This window comes from Chiloscyllium plagiosum, unplaced genomic scaffold, assembly GCF_037043375.1.
Source record: "Chiloscyllium plagiosum isolate Xiang-an unplaced genomic scaffold, Cpla_swu_hap1 HiC_scaffold_18, whole genome shotgun sequence".
In the NCBI taxonomy this organism is placed as follows: domain Eukaryota; kingdom Metazoa; phylum Chordata; class Chondrichthyes; order Orectolobiformes; family Hemiscylliidae; genus Chiloscyllium; species Chiloscyllium plagiosum.
The window spans coordinates 43179946-43198878 of NW_028270156.1; the positions used below are offsets into that span (position 1 = coordinate 43179946).

The 18933-nt window shown below is 38.9% G+C and overlaps 1 protein-coding gene across 5 annotated transcripts in view; it reads right to left on the reverse strand.

Moving 5' to 3' along the window:
- The window catches only part of scube2 (signal peptide, CUB domain, EGF-like 2), a 159575-nt gene that overhangs the window by 89162 nt on the left and 51480 nt on the right, over nt 1–18933 (reverse strand). For 3 of the 5 annotated variants that reach the window (XM_043705878.2, XM_087996162.1, XM_043705871.2), the window contains exons 5-7: nt 9264–9389; nt 8628–8744; nt 5429–5518 (exon numbers count right to left, since the gene is read on the reverse strand). In XM_043705878.2, coding sequence (XP_043561813.1) covers nt 5429–5518; nt 8628–8744; nt 9264–9389 — 333 coding nt within the window. Of the gene's footprint in view, nt 1–5428; nt 5519–8627; nt 8766–9263; nt 9390–18933 lie in introns of all 5 variants that reach the window. The other 2 variants (XM_043705873.2, XM_043705872.2) reach the window with 2 other exon arrangements.

An 18933-nucleotide genomic window follows, 5' to 3' on the forward strand; every position in this document is an offset into this window, starting at 1 on the left:
GATATTACCAACCATAGATCCTTGAAGGTACAGCAAAGGAGAGCTACAGTTGTTTGTCTTCCATAGAATGCTGCGCAGATGAGAGAATGGCAGTGGTTTAGAGGTATCAGTTCAAACACCATGTCATGATGTGCAGTATATCTGGAATGCAACTGACATTTTCACTAGACCAGCAAAGGCAATAAGGTGATCCTCCACATCAAGTTCCCATGTAAGTGCTGTTTGGGAGCTTTATTCCAGTGCTGATACAATAAACACTTAATTTTTAGTTTCTCTGCTCCAGACAACTGGAGAAGCAATAAGGGGTACGTGATGCACAATAAAGATCTGTGAGAGCAGCAGTATTGCATCAAACAAAGCATTGAGGACATCCTTCAGGAAGAACATCTTCAGCACCTCACAGTGCAACCGTGTTGGCAACACAGGCAGAACTTCTTTATAAATCTTCTACAATGCAACGGAGTTACACGAAGTCATCTTTTCTGACTGTAAATGTTCTAATGCTGCACAAACCAGCATTCCTTGTATAAGCCCAACTGGAAATGCAGCATAACAGTTTCATTTATTTTTGATTTTCCTATTATTTAATAAAAGCTGTAGTTACAAACTGAGGAAGTCTTCACAACATCCAATGCTCCATCATTCAATCATGATAAAGATCATGCTAGTATTGGTGCTACAGAAAAGATGGCTATTGTGCAGACAGGCTCAGAACATCATGTGTCACAAAGGGTGGCTAGCCTCTATAGCTTCATTCATTTATTTTCAGCTAAAGTTACAGTTACTCACACAGCTGATGAAGAAAATTGAATATATTATTTATAAATGTCATCATATATTTACCATTATGTTTCACCATGCCTACTGCATACCTTAGAAAATTTCCATTTTCTGTTTCCTCTCACTACGTTTAGGTGCAGTCCCAGGTCCACAGCTGGGGTGGAGGGAGCCTGCTCTATAGTGGAGCTTGTTAATCTTGGAGTTTGAGGAAAGTAGTTCTGGAGCCTGCTGACAGCGCGCTACCTAGATAGATGTTCAATCTCCTTAATTTGAATCCCACAGGGTTTGGTATTACAAGCAGGGAAGAGGGGGTGCTGTGCACCTCTGGAATGCCCAGAAAGGAGAGTTCTGGGGGGTCTACATGTGGTTCCCTCACCAGCTGGGTGCTTACTGTTCTGGACACCAATGGCTGGAGCTCCATGGTAGCTGCCAACCTGTCCACAGAAACAGGAATATGCTTGCAATGCTGCAGAAATCATAGTTCAGGTGACATTCATGGGCTCTCCAATCTTCAAGTCAGTTTTTTGTGTGATTAGATTAGATTCCCCACAGTGTGGAAACAGGCCCTTCAGCCCAACCAGTCCACACCAACCCTCCAAAGAGCAACCCACCCCCCTCTGACTAATGCACCCAACACTATGGGTAATTTAGCATGACCTGCACATCTTTGGACTGTGGGAGGAAACCCATGCAGATACTGGGAAAATGTGGAAACTCCACACAGACAGTCACCAGAGGCTGGAATTGAACCTGGGATCCTGGTGCTGTGAGGCAGCAGTGCTAACCACTGAGCCACCGTGCCACCCCACGTATGTCGCCAATAAACCACCTGCTCCTTTTGTGTTTGCTTGTGCATTGGGAGACCTCTTCTGCCTGGAGCTGAGCAGCTGCCTAGTCTCTGGCAGTCCTGAGTACCAGTAACCTGGCTTATTTGTTGCTCAGCCATCTGTAGAGACATGGCAGTGGTGAGCTCACCAGAATCTGCTCAAGCCTACTCTGAGTAACTTACCAATCTAAGTGTAGGAGTGCAGAAGGCAGCTTTATCAATGCTTCCTCTGAAGGATCTGTGACTTCTACCTCAGAGGGGAAGGAAGAGATATTGTCCTGACAGACTAGTCTCTTCATGGTACTGACTGTGCAGAGGGCCAAGGGAGAAAATGAGATGTGAAATAGGTGTAGAGGTTTCGACATGTTAAACATACTCTGAGTGCTGGTAATGGGACAGCCCAACACTTAGTTGCTGAGACATGGTGATCTTGTGGCATCAGCACTAGTGGTCATGGTCCTTTCCTACCCAAAGATTCTCTGCTCAAAAAAGGTGAGATGGATGCCAACACACCATCATCCATCTTGGCTCTTTCCACCCGATTATGGGATGATTTCAGCTGGAATGAGAGAAAGGGAGTGATTGAGTGAGAGGAATGTGGCTGGCTGTGCTTTCAGTACTGGTGTATTTGGGAAAGTTGACGCAAGTGTATGAATAGGAAACAGAGAGAGCTTGCAAGGGGGATTGGGTGGCTGAGAGTGAGGGCAGAGTTAGAGTATGGGGTAGCAGAGAGATGGTGAAACCTAGCCAATGGTCATTAACATTCTTCTTGCATTGTTGAGCATCCTGCAGACCCAGAATACCCCACTGACCAGATCATACTGGCAGGGTTTAGTGCTGCAGTCTCCTCTGGCGGTTCTGATGAAAACGGTCTTTCACTCTCTCTAATACCCCCATCCACAAGGACCTCCATCTCAATGACAGCAATTGTCTGTGACGACTTCTTTCTTGGCCAGCACCCAAGCAATTTGTCCCACACTGCAACGGTGAATAGCAATCCTGGCCTTGAAGCAACCAACATGGTGGACAGCTGGAGTTTTAATATGGGAAATATGGAGGTTTGATTCATGGTGACTACATTGATCAGTAATGATCACAACATAGGGCAAGATTGACCTCTTAGAGATTGGTTGCACACACAATGAGGTGAACAGTATTAAAACAGAATGAGATCACTCGCTAGAACACAGAAGTCCTCCATGAGGTTCCTTGAAAGTGACATAATCAAGTATATAACAACTTTGGTCATCCGAACATCAATTATCTGAATTTCTGATAATCCGCACAAAATCTCAAGGTCCCAGTCGGACACACTGTTTGCTCACCAACAAGACCGAATCTGGAGGTCACCCAGACGGTGTAAAGTCTTGAATTCGCTTCCTTGGGAAATCGCTCAAACCAAGTCACAACTCAGCCTGCACCCTGATCTATGATCGAGCACCATTTGCAACTCTCCCGACCTCAAGGCGCTGGCTTCCCACCACTTGAATCCCTGACACTGCCGATCACAGACACATGGTGGAGAGATTGCAAAAGATGTCAAAAGAAGTCAGGGTGATGGAACCACACTGGCCCAAGCGACAATTGCCTGGCTCGCCCATGGTGTGGTGGGTTGGGGTCCTCGGGAACAGTTTGTTCCTTCTGCCCTTTCTTGCAACACAGCTTGCCTGCATGCCACTGACCACCAATCGACACCAGGCGCCCTGACTGAGAGCCTGATCGTGCTGAAGGGAGTAGGTACCTTGAGGTTGGGGGGAGGGAGGGGGCAAAGGGAGTGTGATCAGTTCTCCGAACGATCAGTTATCCAAACAAAATACTCCCCACCAGCGTCATTCAGATAATTGAGGTTGCCCTGTATTGCTAAATTTCAGCTCATGTTTAGTTTGTTTTGTAGAAAGATATGGGTGTTAACGTATTTAAATGTTTTGCACACAGTTCCATCTTTACTAGCATTGTCAAAGTGACTTAAGCAATCTAATTACAGGCTTTAATGATGTATACAACAAACAAACAGTCTAGATAACTTTCAAAACAATCATCGATTCTTTTTGAATGAAGGTATATGCAACCTACCAATAGCAAAGTGAGCAATAATGTTGACGATAAAATCATCTTCCAAACTACTTGTCAACTTATAACCACAAGAAAATAAACTGTGCAATCTTGGACTTGCATCTAAAATGTCTCATTATTTCAGAGCTTGTGTTACCTGCTGCTGACCAAATCACTCTAAATTAGGACATTTAAAATGTATATATCTGTTAAACGTTCTGTAATCTTTCAGCCTACTGCAGATTTAATAGCATTCTCACAAATTGTAATTGAAATGAGTGCAAAGCCTTGATGAATTGTAAATTTGTTAGCAGTATACTTTAAAGGCATAATGTATTAATAATTGCTACACTTACATGGTAAATTATAGATGTGTTGTTGTATATTAAAAATTATAAAGAATCTAGGAAAATAAATACAGCATAATATAACATGGCAATGGTGAAACACAATGCACAAAATAATTAAGGTGAAAAGCTTCACATTTAATGCTTCCACTCTGTGTTTCTGACAGCAACTGGATTGTTGTGGCATGACACTTATGTGGGGAAGGGGGAAGTTGGGTACTGTTTGCACCTGGAGTGTCTGGCTGAAAGAGGTACGGTAGCTGTCTGAAGCATGAGAGCATAATACACTTTAACCAAGTATATCTCGGCAAGTAAGTCCTGCACAGAGAGGAGACATTGGTAAAAGGTTGAAAAATTAAATAATTTCTGTAACTAGTTAAATAACAAGATTCCGAGCATAAACTTAATTTACATAACAGGTTCACCAATAGCTAAGGGTTACTGAATAACTTCACACATTTGCCTGATTAGGTATATGGGCAAAATTGTATACAGATATATTTGACAGATGCTATATGGATTTTATGACAAACATAAGCTGTTTAAACTTTAATAGTTTGCTCATACGTAGATATGTAGAAATTAGGAGCAGTGGGAGGACATACAGCTATTCAAACCTGCTCCACCATTCAATAATATCGCAGTTGATCTGGTTGTCATCTCAACTCTATAACTTTGCAAACCTAAAGTATATTACTCTAATTAAACATAAAAAATTAAAAATTCAACATAAACAGAATGTATTTCCTGTAAAATTTGCTCATGTGTCATGCAGGCATTGATTCTTATTGGAGTATACTTCCACCAGTGTCTGCAGGCCTTCAAAACTTCATTAAGGTGGGCATTTCTCAAAACTGAGCTTATATACTACATACTTGCAGAACATTTAATCATGGAGGGCCCAAAACCTCTTCTATAATTCGTCCTCACCCAACACCACACATCTTTTGTAAACTACTCACCAGCCAAGTCGCCGTCTATTCTTTTCTCCTTCCTAGCCCATGGGTACTTATATTGTATAACTGAAACAATAAAACTCAGGGAAGGCTCAGGGAGCTTGGATCTTCCTAGTCTGCACTGCTTGGCATGTATCTTTTCATATAGAAAGTGAGGGGCATCCTGACATCATTCTAACTTATGAATGTATTTTCAGCATATTTACTAACAGTTTAAGATTTGCAAGAAATATCTTTAAGAAATGGAAACATGTATGTGTTAGTATCCAATGCTAAGCTAATAATGTGTTTTTAGAGTGCAAGGAAGTTGATACAATAAGAGTTAAATATTTGAAAGAAACCCATGCACATCTACCCAAGTGAGTGTGGTGATGTTCGGATCCAGCTAAGACCTAGCCTTGAAATGAAAGGATAAGGACAGCAAAAGTAAGAAACTATTAGTGCACTAGAAGCTTTTTAATTTTTACCCATTAGCAGTCGGCGTTTCACCCGTTTGTCCACATCAGTTAATGACGTGGCATTGTATTCAGAGTTCTCAATTGCAGCCTCAGCCTTTTCTATAATACAAGTAAGCACAAAATATATTGCATTGGTCAAACCAAAGAGGAAAAAGTTGTTTTATGTTATAAATATGTTGTGGAAAGGCAGTGAAACAATGCTTTTCTCTTCATTGTTTTGTCTTCCACATTGCATAAAATAACTAGCCTTTGCAGCATTAAAAACAGAAAGTACTGGAAATGTACAAAAAAATTGCAATTGGGACTTTTCTCTTTCCAACACTTGCAAGTCTATTGTGTATTTCCTGTATTTTCTGATTTTTTTCAGCTTTCATTTTTCTTTTTTATCCGTGGTTTACAGCAATACATTTTCTTATGTTACTAGTTCCATTTTCCTGAGTACATGTAGCAGCTAGTCTTCACTTTTCTTGACAGAATAAGGCTGTAAATGAGGGCAGTCAAAAACACTCAAGTTATGCAAAAAAAAAACAACTGGGAAACAAAAAGATAAAGCATTCAAAAGCAACAGAAAGTGCAATTGAGATTCATTATTAAAGAAGCTGAGAAGCAATCCAATACTGAATGAAGTGGGTAATCAACTAGAATACTATACATGAAGGAAGACGCAAAACAAAATGCATGCATAAAATAATACTATGATTAAAAGTTAAAGTGGTGTTTGCTACAGCACTGGTTGCCTGCTTGTCTATAAGCGATCAAGACAAATTAAAAAGCCAAACAATGTATTGTTAAATAACATAGCAGAATAATCAGCAAATAGAATCAAATTGCCACTTCTTGACATGCTTTCAAAATGTTTGATATCGTCTTTTAATCATTAATATGATTAAAAACAGCCAATTTCCAAGACATATATGCAAGTTCTTAAATTTCTCTGTAGGAAAGTTAGCTTGAATATACAAGGATAAAATTAAATGCCCATAAATCTTTCTTCCAACAAGCATGTTTCCATTCGCCTTTATACAGTTAAATAAAAAATATGAAAATATCACCTAAAAGTCTTTCAATTTCATGCAATTAATTAGTGCATCCAAACAAGAACAAATTACATTAGATGAAAACTGGCAAAATCCTGTGTTCCATATGATGGAATTAGTGCCTCTCCTCAGTCTCCCAGTCAACTAAGAGAAGTCTCAGCTTCTTGTACTCTAAATGTACAAAAAAATTAGGATTGTATAAAATTCTGATAAGCATGGCTGCAATAGAGATAATTATGTTAAAAGTAGTTTTATTTTTAGTTTCAGTTTGGCTGCAGATAAGACAGGCAATCAGAATCATCACTAGAGCACAACAGCTTGAAAAAGAGAAAAGGAAATCACAGAATAAAGGAATTAGTAAGCCTCTTGAATAGGACAGAGTAATATCAATTTGTGAGTAAGGAAATTCTCAAACTTTCTGTTGCATTTGTTTCGGTGTCCTTTGTTGAGTAAAAGCTAAATAATCTTAGACATTGAAATAGATACAATATAGAAGGTCATTTAAAGTTTAAAATACTTATTTTAAAAAATATTTTACAACCATTAGCCTTTATGACAGAACACGTTGCAATCACACAAACAAGTCAGCATTAATTTATGAAAGGAAAGACAAGACATTGCTGGTTTATACATACCATTCATCTGAATTTACCTCTTTAGTTCTGAAAACTAAAGTCCATCTGATCATTGCTCCACATCCAAACTACCAAATCCTGTCTTTTCTCTTTACAAATGCTGATTTACTTGATGTGCATTTGCTGCTTTTATTTCAGCTTTCCATCATTTACAATTTTATCCTTTTCATTGTGAAAAATCAGAATCCCAAACAATTGAACTTTTTCAAACTCATTAGTAAAAAACAGAGTTATGCCAAATTTATATCATATCTGTTTTAAATTTAGAGGCAGCAAAATGTTTAAGAATCAAGTTCAATCAGATTACTGTCACCATGGAAATTACACATGACTGTCAGATTTTCAGCCTCTGGTACATAGTCAGGTAAAATGGGAGGAGGAGAAGGGTTTGGGGGTTGGAGAATACAGGACTGGACTTTAACTAAAACTTTTGCAAAGTTTGTAATCAATTTGTCACCATGTGAGCAATAGATTATTTTTCATTCAATAAGTGCCTGTCCTATTTTGTAGGACATAGTTATTTCTGTGGGACCCTAACTTTATAAATTCTAATTGTAAAATTTTTCAGTGAATAATGTTTTAAAAAATCTTAAACAATTTTACCTTAAACAATGCAAATTTACCTTGCATTTTGTTTTTATTAATTAATTAATTAATTTTGCTGCTACCAAATGCTATGAGAAGAACTAATGTAAAAACTATAAAGAACTCTGAGGTTTATTAGAGGTACAGCTGCTTAATGTAACAATAATCACTTTAGTTAATATTTGCCAGAATACAAAGTCAGTGAATAAATGCTATTATTTTACACACAGGGTACAACAAATGTAATGCATCGCACAAACTAGTTTTACTTTCCTTAACCAGCGTACTTATGGTTAGAGAAAAACTGATTAACTTCCAGTTACATGAAATACCATTACTGTATTAAGATCAGGGGCTTTAGCTTGTCAATAAGGGGAACTTGAGAGCTAAGTTATTGTGTCTATCAAAAATAATTTTAATACATTGATCTAGTCCTAATGTAGAAAAATAATTTACTTCTCCTTTTCTCAAGAATTAGCTAACAATTTGTTTGGCTGAAATACCATTACAAGGTTAAATGAATTTATAAATGTACAAACATCTACTCAGATATATAAAGGGTGGGGGGAGGGGGGGTCAGTAATCTCAATTGGCTGGATGGCTTAGGATGTTGAGTGATGCCAATAGTACAAGTTCAATTTGTGTATTGGCTGAGGTCACCATGAAGGACTCACTTTCTCAACCATGCCCCTCATCTGTGATGTGACTACTCTCAAATAAACCCCACCACCAGCTGTCTCTCTCACTCTCTCTTTCGCTTTCTAAAGAAAAAGTGGTCCTCTGGAACTATCGCAACTTTACTTTCACTATTCAGACAAACCTTTAGGATAAATGGACAAGAATGGCATTGTGAGAGCAAAAATTCTTCAAAAATGAATTTGTCTTTCATTTACTTCAAGACCTGGATGAAGTGTTCAGAGTGAAAATGGCAGAAAGCACCAGTTAACTTACCAATGCAGATTTTCCCATCAGACAGCAAGGCATACTTTTGATGGCAGCCACATACAGGCCCATCATCCGTATCATCACAAGTATGATGGCACCCACCATTTCCATGATTACACGTTACTAAAAAAGAATTACACACATCTAAAAGAAACAGTTAATCAGCATGACTATTGCAGACATATTTACATTTATAAAGAACAAAGGTCAAGCAAAATATTGGGCTTACTTACCCACTAAACTATTAAATGCTAAAGTTTTGGCATGTCAGATTCAATATGATATGCTCTCATTTAATTTTGTGTTGATCAAGCTGTTTAACGCATCTTCTTGAATAAAGACTCTAACATTAATATTTTTATTTCAAGTGTATGCAGTGCAAGTGACTTGTGCAACTGTTATTGTACAAAGTTTTCCACCCAAGGAAATACCCAAAATTAATTTGTAATAGCAAGCTATCCGTTCTCGCCAGTCTTAGAGAGTCCAGGTATAAAAACATCTTTTTTGCATAAATCAGAGAACAAACAGGCCAAGGACAACTGGAAAGGTTAAATTTCTTTGTCATGTTTTCAATATTCCAAAAGAATACATAAGGAAACAGAAAAATTAAAGGTAATGAAATTGTTTTTAAAAATTACGTACATAGACATCCCCTCTGATTCCTGGCTAGTTCAAAACCTGGTCTACATTCACACGCTATTCCTCCTTTTGGTGTTTCTCTGCAGATGTGGGCACATCCATGTTCTTTGTTCATGCAACTCATTCCTTCTGAGGAAGGATAGTAAAAAAATCAATTCAGTACAATTCATGAAACGTCTTATTCAAAGTGATTGATATGCAGAGACAAAAGGAAGGCAAGTAAAATAATTGCAAACGAACTGTCCGCTCACTGTACACCATAAAGTCACAGAGGGAGATGTTTGTTCAGCCATACACTGCTTTGATGGCGGTAGTTGTGTGTGCGTGTGCACGCACGCGCGCAGCAGGGAGAGTCATCTAGACTTAAAAAGTTAACTTGCTTTCTCTGTCGATACTACCTGACCTGCTCTGATCTCCAACCTTTTTTTGTTTTCAGTTCAGGGAAATGTCAATGCTAATTTAGTCCTCTTTTGGCCTTAAGCACATAATTATGTATGACCTGCTGCATGAGGAATTACTGATTATCCAAAGATACTATTCATTCTGATGAGACATTTAAAGCAAAAAAAGATCTGCCTCTCAAAGCAGACACTGAAGATCCAAGAAACCTATTTGAGAAAGAGCAAACAATTGTCCCTGTGACTGATTCTCCCTCAAATGCACACTGAAGGATTAAACCTTAATATTTAAACCCACTTATTTGATCAAACATTTGGTCACTTTGCCAATATCTTCTTTAGTTGGGTAAGCTTTCTGAAATGTCTCAGTATTTTTTTAAATTAAGAGGATGATAAAATAAAATGTTTTGTTGATTAATTAGGCATTTACTTATTACTGCTTGAGAAATCTCTGTGATGCTGCAGATGACAAAATTTCAGTTGTCACTGCACTCTGAAACTTGACACATCGCATGCAAAACACTTCTTAAGTGATGTTATAAGTTATTATATCAATATAAGCTTGGTTTGTTGCATTCTATTTCTCCACCTTTTTCAAAGAATTTGTCTCCTTTTTTATGAGGGTGTTGTCAGTGTACTAGAGAAAAATTCCGTAACCTTCTTGTCACTTTCTTAAGTGGTCACACTTTAAATATGCACCAGAGTGAGGTCCTGGATGCTATTTGATTGCTGTGAGCATCACAAACAAATCTTACTAACCTCAACTCATTGGGCACCAAAACACTCCGCCAAGGTGGTGCTAGCTTCTGGATAGCAACCAACAGGAATTTTCACAACGTTCCTGTCATCCTCCCAGGTATAACAGGGCTAACTGTGATCATGGCTAACAACACAGGACAGGAAATAAGCCTGGATATTGTATATAGCAGGTAGGGTCATGAAATGTGGTGCTGGAAAAGCACAGCAGGTCAGGCAGCATCCAAGGAACAGAAGAGTCGATGTTTTGGGCATAAGCCTTTCATCAGGAATGTGGAGGGCTCAAATGGCTGAGAGATAAATAGGGGGGTGGGGATGGGTCTTTTGGAGTGGGGGGGGGGGAATGGTGATAAGTGGATGCAGGTGGGAGGTATTTGTGATAGGTCAGCTAGGGAATCAAAAAAGCTATATGTCATATTAAGTCATCATAAGTGATGATTACTGCTAATGCGTGACACCAAGAAGACATATTATACAATTGACCACAAAAATGACATTCTTGGAGACCAGATGTCAAAACAAGATCCGCATCTAGTCATGGAATTTACAGTTTCATCTGAACTTCTTACCACAGTAAATCACTCTCACACATCCATTATACTCTATGTAATGGGCCTATCTGACAACAAACTGTTCACACCAGAGCTATTAATCTGCACGCTGTGAGGAGGAAAAAAGTCACAGTAAATCTGACTCAGCAGGTTTTGACTAAAGGCTAAGACCAATTAAGCTACAAACAGATATTCGACAAGTACGCACTTGAACCATGGCTTTGACATGGTCTATGTAATTCTTAATAAACAGACAACTAAATCACTGAGAATTTGGCACTAAAATCCCAATTGCACTGGCATATAGCCTATCTGCTGGCAAGCATAGTTCAAACAATTGATCACCCCATATTAATATTTATGTTTTAACAACACAGTTGTTGGCAGACAAAAATGGACAACTTGCAGGAAAGTGGAATCCAAATTTGAATATAAAAATCATTGAAACAAGACTCCTGAATTATGATTTTTTTTTACTTAAAAATGCCAGTTAGGAATAAATGGGTCATTCTCACTTTGTGAAGCTGAGACTAGTGGGGTACCACAGGGTTCAGTATTAGGGCCGCAGTTGTTCACAATTTGGAGGTGATTACCAAATGTATTATTTCCAAATTTGTGGATGATGCAAAGCTAAGTTGGAATGTTTGTTGTGAGGAAGTTGGAGAGCAGCTTCCAGAGTATTTGGACAGATTTAGTGAATGGGCTAGAACGTGGCAGATTGAATAAAGTGTGGAAGAAGTGAGGCGATCAACTTTGATAGGTCAAACAGATGTACAGAATATTTCTTAAATGGTGAGATGTTGGAAAGTGTAGATATACAAATGGACCTCGGTGTCCTTGTCGAAAAATCAGACGACTTAACATGCAGATGCAGCATGCTGTTCAGAAGGCTAATGGAATGTCAGCCTTTATTGCAACAGAATTTGAATACAGAAGTAGTGAGATATTGCCTCAATGCATAAGTGCTTAGTTAGTTAGACTGCACCTGGAGTACTGTGTGCAATTTTAGTTTCCTTATCTCAGGAATGATATTATTTCCATAGAAGGAGTGCAACAACGGTTCACCAGACTTATAGGAACAGGAGTAGGCCATTCAACTCTTCAAGCCCATTCTGCCATTCAAGCAGATCATGTCTTACCTGTGACCTAACTGCCTTTGGCCTTTGTCTCTAAATACCATTGCATAAAAAACAACATATCTATCTTAACATTACAACTGATCCTGTATTTACTCCCATTTGTGGAACAGAGTTCCAAACACTTACTACCTTTTGTGTTTAGAATTGCTTTCTAACATCTCTCTTGAGTGGTCTGGCCCTAACGTTTAGTTCTAGAATTCCCAACCAATGGAAATATTATCTTGATCTACCCTGCCTTTTCCTGATATATCTTGAAGACTTCAATCAGGTCACTCCTTAACCTTCTAATATCTAAAAACAGGCCTAATTTCTCCTCATAATTAACCCCTCATTCTTATAAACCTACACAATACTCCCTCCAAGATCAGAATATCTTTCTTAAGGTGTGGTGCCCAGATCTGATCACAGTACTCCAAGTGGGGTCTAACCAGAGTTTTGTATAACTGCAGCATAACTTCCCCATCCTCGTACTCTAATCCTCTGGATATAAAGTTTCTATCCTATGAACTGGGTAAACTTAAGAAAGAGGGGGAAATTAGATTCAGAGAGAGAGAGAGAGGGAGAGAGACATTTGAACCCACATTCTCTAGCTTTGAAGAATGAAAGATGATCTTACTGAAACTTACAAACTACTTAAAAGAATAATAAAGGTTGGTGTTTCACCTGATCAGGGAGTCTAGAACCAGAGGGCAGAGTTTGAAAATATAGCATTTCCATTTAGGTCTGCAATGGTTTTTACTCGGAGGGTTATGAACCTTTGGAATTCGCTACCACAAAAATCTATGGAAGCTCAGTCTTTGAGAATGTTTAAAGTAGAGATTGATAGATTTCTGATTACAAATGGCAAGCAGGGTTATGGGGTTGGTCTGAGTGATAGGCATTGAAGTGTTCAATCCACCATCATATTGAATGGTGGTGCACGTTCAATGGGCTGCATGGCCTTCTCCTGTTCCTATTTTCCTAAATAAAATTGACATCTGAGAGTGCAATAGACCTGATCTGCCAGACTGAATACTAGGTTAATGCTGGTACTAATTAACTGTTTCTTTTGAGTTGCAACTGTTTTAACTATATTAATGATGAGGAGGTGCCAGTGTTGGACTGGGGTGGACAAAGTTAAAAATCACACAACACTTTGTTATAGTCCAACAGGTTTACTTTGAAGTACTAGCTTTCAGAGCACAAGAATTTATAGATCTTGTACCCCACTCACTACCTGACAAAGGAGCAGAGCTCCGAAAGCTGGTACTTCCAAATTAACCCGTTGGACTGTAACTAGGTGTTGTGCGATTTTTTAAATTATATTAAGCATTTATCAACTATTCTGTTCAATATTTTGCACTTTTAAAAAGTCTGTACATCTTTATTTAAGCCTTTAACTTTTCAATGAGTTCTTCTCAGAGGGTTGGTGACTGTTATTGCATTGCAAGTTACAAGCGAAAACATTAGAATGGTTTTTGGATGTACAATTATGTTACATAGATTTGATGATGATGATGTTGATTTCACAATAGATTAGATTCCCTACAGTATGGAAACAGGCCCCTCAGCCCAACAAGTCCACACCAACCCTCTGAAGAACAACCTACCCAGACTCACTCCCTTACATTTACTCGGACTAATCCACCTAACACTACGGGCAATTTAGCACGGCCAATTCACCTAACCAGAGCACCAGAAGGAAACCCATGCGGACACGGGGAGAATGTGCAAACTCCACACAGCCAGTTGCCCAGGGCGGGAATTGAACTCAGGTCCCTGGTGCTGTGAGGCAGCAATGCTAACCACTGAGCCACCGTGCTGCCCTTCACAGGATCAATACTTCAAGTTTACTCCATATCATCAATAACACAAAAAAAAAGATTATCAGTTTATAAATGTTCAGGGGGTTTTTAACCAGAGAATTGTGATCATGTAGTATGGCCTCTGCATCAGAGCAAACAACTGTGCATTCCTTTAAAAAAAAAGGTTGAAAGCTTCAGAAATAAATAGCATGTAGAATGAATAGAAAGTGTAATTTAGAGAGAGTAAACTCAAAAAAAGAGAGGTGGAATTGGATTCAGAGAGTAAGAAAATTAGTATCTCTGACAAAAGCCACATTTTATCAAGGTTTTTGATTTGGATTTAATGATGTGCTTGCTTAGTTTGTCATTTTTGGTTAAACTCTAGGCAAGCTCACTGCCATGTCATGCAGTACTGAGGCACCAAACAAGAACCAGCTTTCAGTTGATTTGGAGGGTTGGTGTAGACTTGTTGGGCCAAATGGCCTGTTTCCACACTGTAGGGAATCTAACCTAATCTAACATCAGTGCTGAAATACTATGACGTCAATGATGAAGTACCTTGCAGTGCAATGCCAAAGAGACAGGACATGGCACAACACTTATGCAGTAATTAGAACCAGTTGCATTTGCATCCAAGACAGTAATCACTGAATGATACTACACTGAGGTAGACAGAAAGACTCCCTAGCTACTGTCTTTGCTTGTCAGAATTTTAATTAGAACCTGTTTGGGACAGACAGTTGCTACAGAGAACCTGTTTGAAGTGTATCACACTTCAAAGCATCTTTCTCAAACCAGTTTTATCTGCTCCAAAGTGTCTGCATAGAACATCCCTTCACTTGCAAAGATATATGGATGTGACAGACAAGCAAGGGAAACAGAGGAATATTGCTGGCATGCTGTCAAAAATAGCCCTCCCCCTGAAGAAAGTTGAGGATGCTAAGACCATGTGAAATCTTCCAGAATCAAAAAGAAGCAACAGTCAAACATGCTGTAGAAGTCATCAACACACAGGCACAATGAATGTGAAATACAATCATCTTGCTCAAATCGGGTAAACTATACCACAAGGTGCTACTCTGCAAGTGCTGTTGGAAATAATGATGAAAGGACACACTTGTTGCTGTAAGAGTATATTTTGCATACAGAGCTGAACTGAGCCCAAGTGTTCAAAGTAAATAAAATAATTTTCTTGAAGGAGAAGAAAGATGCCTAAGATAACAATGCAAATCATCAAGGAACTGAGCCTCGTCTGAAGTCGACAAGAGCTGAAAATGTGTTGCTGGAAAAGCGCAGCAGGTCAGGCAGCATCCAAGGAACATGAGAATCGACGTTTCGGGCATAAGCCCTTCTTTAGGAATGAGGAAAGTGTATCCAGTAGGCTAAGATAAAAGGTAGGGAGGAGGGACTTGGGGGAAGGGCGTTGGAAATGAGATAGGTGGAAGGAGGTCAAGGTGAGGGTGGTAGGCCGGAGTGGGGTGGGGGCGGAGAGGTGAGGAAGAAGATTGCAGGTTAGGAAGGCGGTGCTGAGTTCGAGGGATTTGACTGAGACAAGGTGGGGGGAGGGGAAATGAGGAAACTGGAGAATCCCTCAAACTCAGCACCGCCTTCCTAACCTGCAATCTTCTTCCTGACCTCTCCGCCCCCACCCCACTCCGGCCTATCACCCTCACCTTGACCTCCTTCCACCTATCGCATTTCCAACGCCCCTCCCCCAAGTCCCTCATCCCTACCTTTTATCTTAGCCTGCTGGACACACTTTCCTCATTCCTGAAGAAGGGCTTATGCCCGAAATGTCGATTTTCCTGTTCCTTGGATGCTGCCTGACCTGCTGCGCTTTTCCAGCAACACATTTTCAGCTCTGATCTCCAGCATCTGCAGTCCTCACTTTCTCCTTGAAGACGACAAGAGAAACACTCTACTGTCCAAGCATGCACAATGAAATTAAGGACCATATCAGCCAGCGTTGTGCTTGGTTTTCATCCCAAGCACAAAGAGCTACTTATGACAAATGACATCTTGGAAAGGTCTAGGATGAAGCTTGGAGTAAATTTCTTAATTTTCACAGAACATGATTTATCTGGACACTGTTGTCTACTATTTTGATGACTGGGAGTTAGACCAGTTGACATCAGCTATCACCAAGGTGATTTGGGGGGGTCTGAAACTGCATTTTAGTCATTAAGCTATCTAGACATTGTGATGAGTGACAGTGGTTCTCATTCATGAGTCAAGAATTGAAAAATGCAGCCACTTAATAAAGGATTGGGAAATTCAGCATCATACATTTTCTCCACACTGTCCCCAATCAAATGGGAAGAGAGAAGAGGTACTGAAAAATCAACAAAGAAATCATAAAGAAATTGAGCACATCTAACATATGCTTCCACAACGCAACCCAACCGAAGTTCAGTCCAAAAATTCATGTAACAAACACAAGATACACCTGCAATAGCAAAATAAACAAATAAAGCTGGAGGTAGAAACAGGCATAAGTAATTAAATCAAAATGGCATGACAAAAAGTCATAATTCATTTTGATAAACCTGCCAAGTCATCGCCAGAGCTGAGCCGTGAAAAGCCAGTCAGCTCACATAACAACTGGGGACCTGGATAGAGCACTTGTCACTTGATCATACGCAAAGAACATTAACAACCAGGCATGAACAACCACATACAACTGCAGAAATTGTGCCTTCAATGCAGGCAGTGGATCAGGAAGAAGTGATCTTACCCCCTGCATAGAGTGCAAACAATCATCAGTCCCACAGGCCCATCACTAAAAACAGATCAGCAACAACAGCACTCCGCATAGGGATGATATTCCTTCAAGAAGGAACATTACCCTCGGAATGAGTAGATATCAAAGAAACAGCAAACAGCACGTGTATATCATTAGGAAGCTGGCATAATTGAAAGACTACATTTGCAAAAACTGTTAAAAATGTGGAACTAAGTTGAGTCTATACACCATTTTGTTAATGAATGCTAATTTTCTTTGTGACCATGTTTATAGGGTAACTTGCATAACTTGTAACTGTGAACGATATTGCATGCACTTTTTATTATTTTATTATGAAAAGGGAAAAATGCGATTGTACCCTTAATGCACAGATAGCTTGCTGTAGTCACGTAATCTCCACCTCTGCTTTAAGTGCTTCCCTGAGCAGTCTGAGAGCCATTAAAAAGACATCACTTCAATCATGGTCAATGATATAGTTGAGAAGCAGCATGTAATAGAGAACAAAATGTTCTTAGAAGCCCATACTCTGAATCATTGAAATTCTCCTGTTAAAGTGGAAGAAATAGGATGGCCATATAACATTTGCAAAAATGTCAATTATTGTCCCAGATATTATACAGATATAACATACCCCCACTGTCAACACTAATGTCCACTAACACCCTTCAGGAATCATTAAAAACTACAAGATTCTCAAGGAATCTGAAAACATTAATATTAATACAATGAGATTTGGCAGCAAACTAATTTCTCATTGGATGGAAATTTCCACAGTTTCTATTAACTGTAATGCTAGATGAGAATAAAATCAAAAATTAATCTTTGCACTCCGGAGCTTCCATTGACATGAGGTGAAGAAATTAAATGGCACCAAATCAATTTATAACAGTGCATTTAGTGATTCTTTCATGACCTACTTTTTAAAAAAAATCCTTGACACCAATTCTAGTGAAAGATTGAACAATCTTAAAACTTCTTCCTTTAAATATTTTTATAATAAAGCAATGGGATGAAATTGATTGTGAGCATCAGGGAGTCGGTAGCTCATATAATAGTCATCCATCAACTGATTTCATTTTCATTCTCATGAGCAAATTTACTCTTGCCATTTTGCATTATCACCACAAAACAATTTTGGTTTTATTTTAGCTTCACTAGCAGTAAAGGCATGACAAGTGTGATACATAAAAATGGGCTCATCGAAGTACGTAAGGTCCAATTCAAATTAACAATTAATTTTACACCAAGTTATTTAAAAGAAGTTTTCATTCTTCATCGATAAAGCAGAGTACAATGCTCCATACTTTTATACTTTGTAAAAAAAATCTCAAATGACATCAAAACTAAATTGTAGTACCATAAAACTGGTATGATATGGATGATAAAACAGCTGGATTTTACTGTGAGAAATGGTGCTAATTGAGAAATCCAACAAATAAACTCCTTTTTAAACAGTGCAGATTCACAGCTGCTAGTTTGCAAAAAATGCAAGCATTAAAGTGCGATCAAAAGTGGAAATCATCATACGCAAATATACCCACCTGCAATAAGATCCATCAAGTTTAATCGTGCAAACAAAAAATTTTGTTCCATATTAAGCAAACACAAAATAAATGCATTTAAATATGAAGGAATTTCATTAAGTACTACACTGTGAAATTAGAAAAGGGATTGCATTTTTGCAAAACATTGATAGTAAATTTGAGACCGTTGAAACTGATATCAGTGAAGAGCAAGTTGTTGGAGGGAATCCTGGGGAACAGCATTTACATGTATTTGGAATGACGAAGACTGATCAGGGATAGTCAAAATGGCTCTGAGAGTGGGAAATCATGCCTTATTAACTTAATTGAGTTTTTTGAAGTAGTAATGAAGTGAAATGATGAGGGCAGAGTGGTGGATGTGATCTATAGGGGCTTCAGTAAGGCATTTGACAAGGTTCCGCATGGTAGACTAGTTAGCAAGATTAGATTACATGGAATATAGGGAGAACTAGCCATTTGGATACAGAACTGGCTCCAGGTAGAAGCTAGAGAGTGGTGATGCAGGGTTGCTTTTCAGATTGAAGGCCTGTGACCAGGGGTGTGCCACAAGGATCATTGCTGGGTCCATTGCTTTTTATCATTTATATAAATTATTTGGATGTAAACATAGGAGGCATGGTTAGTAAGTTTGTAGATGACACCAAAATTGGAGGTGTAGTGGCCAGCCAAGAAGATTACCCTCAAGAGTACAATGGGATCTTGAACAGATGGGCCAATGGGCTGGAGACTGGCAGATGGAGTTTAATTTAGATAAATGT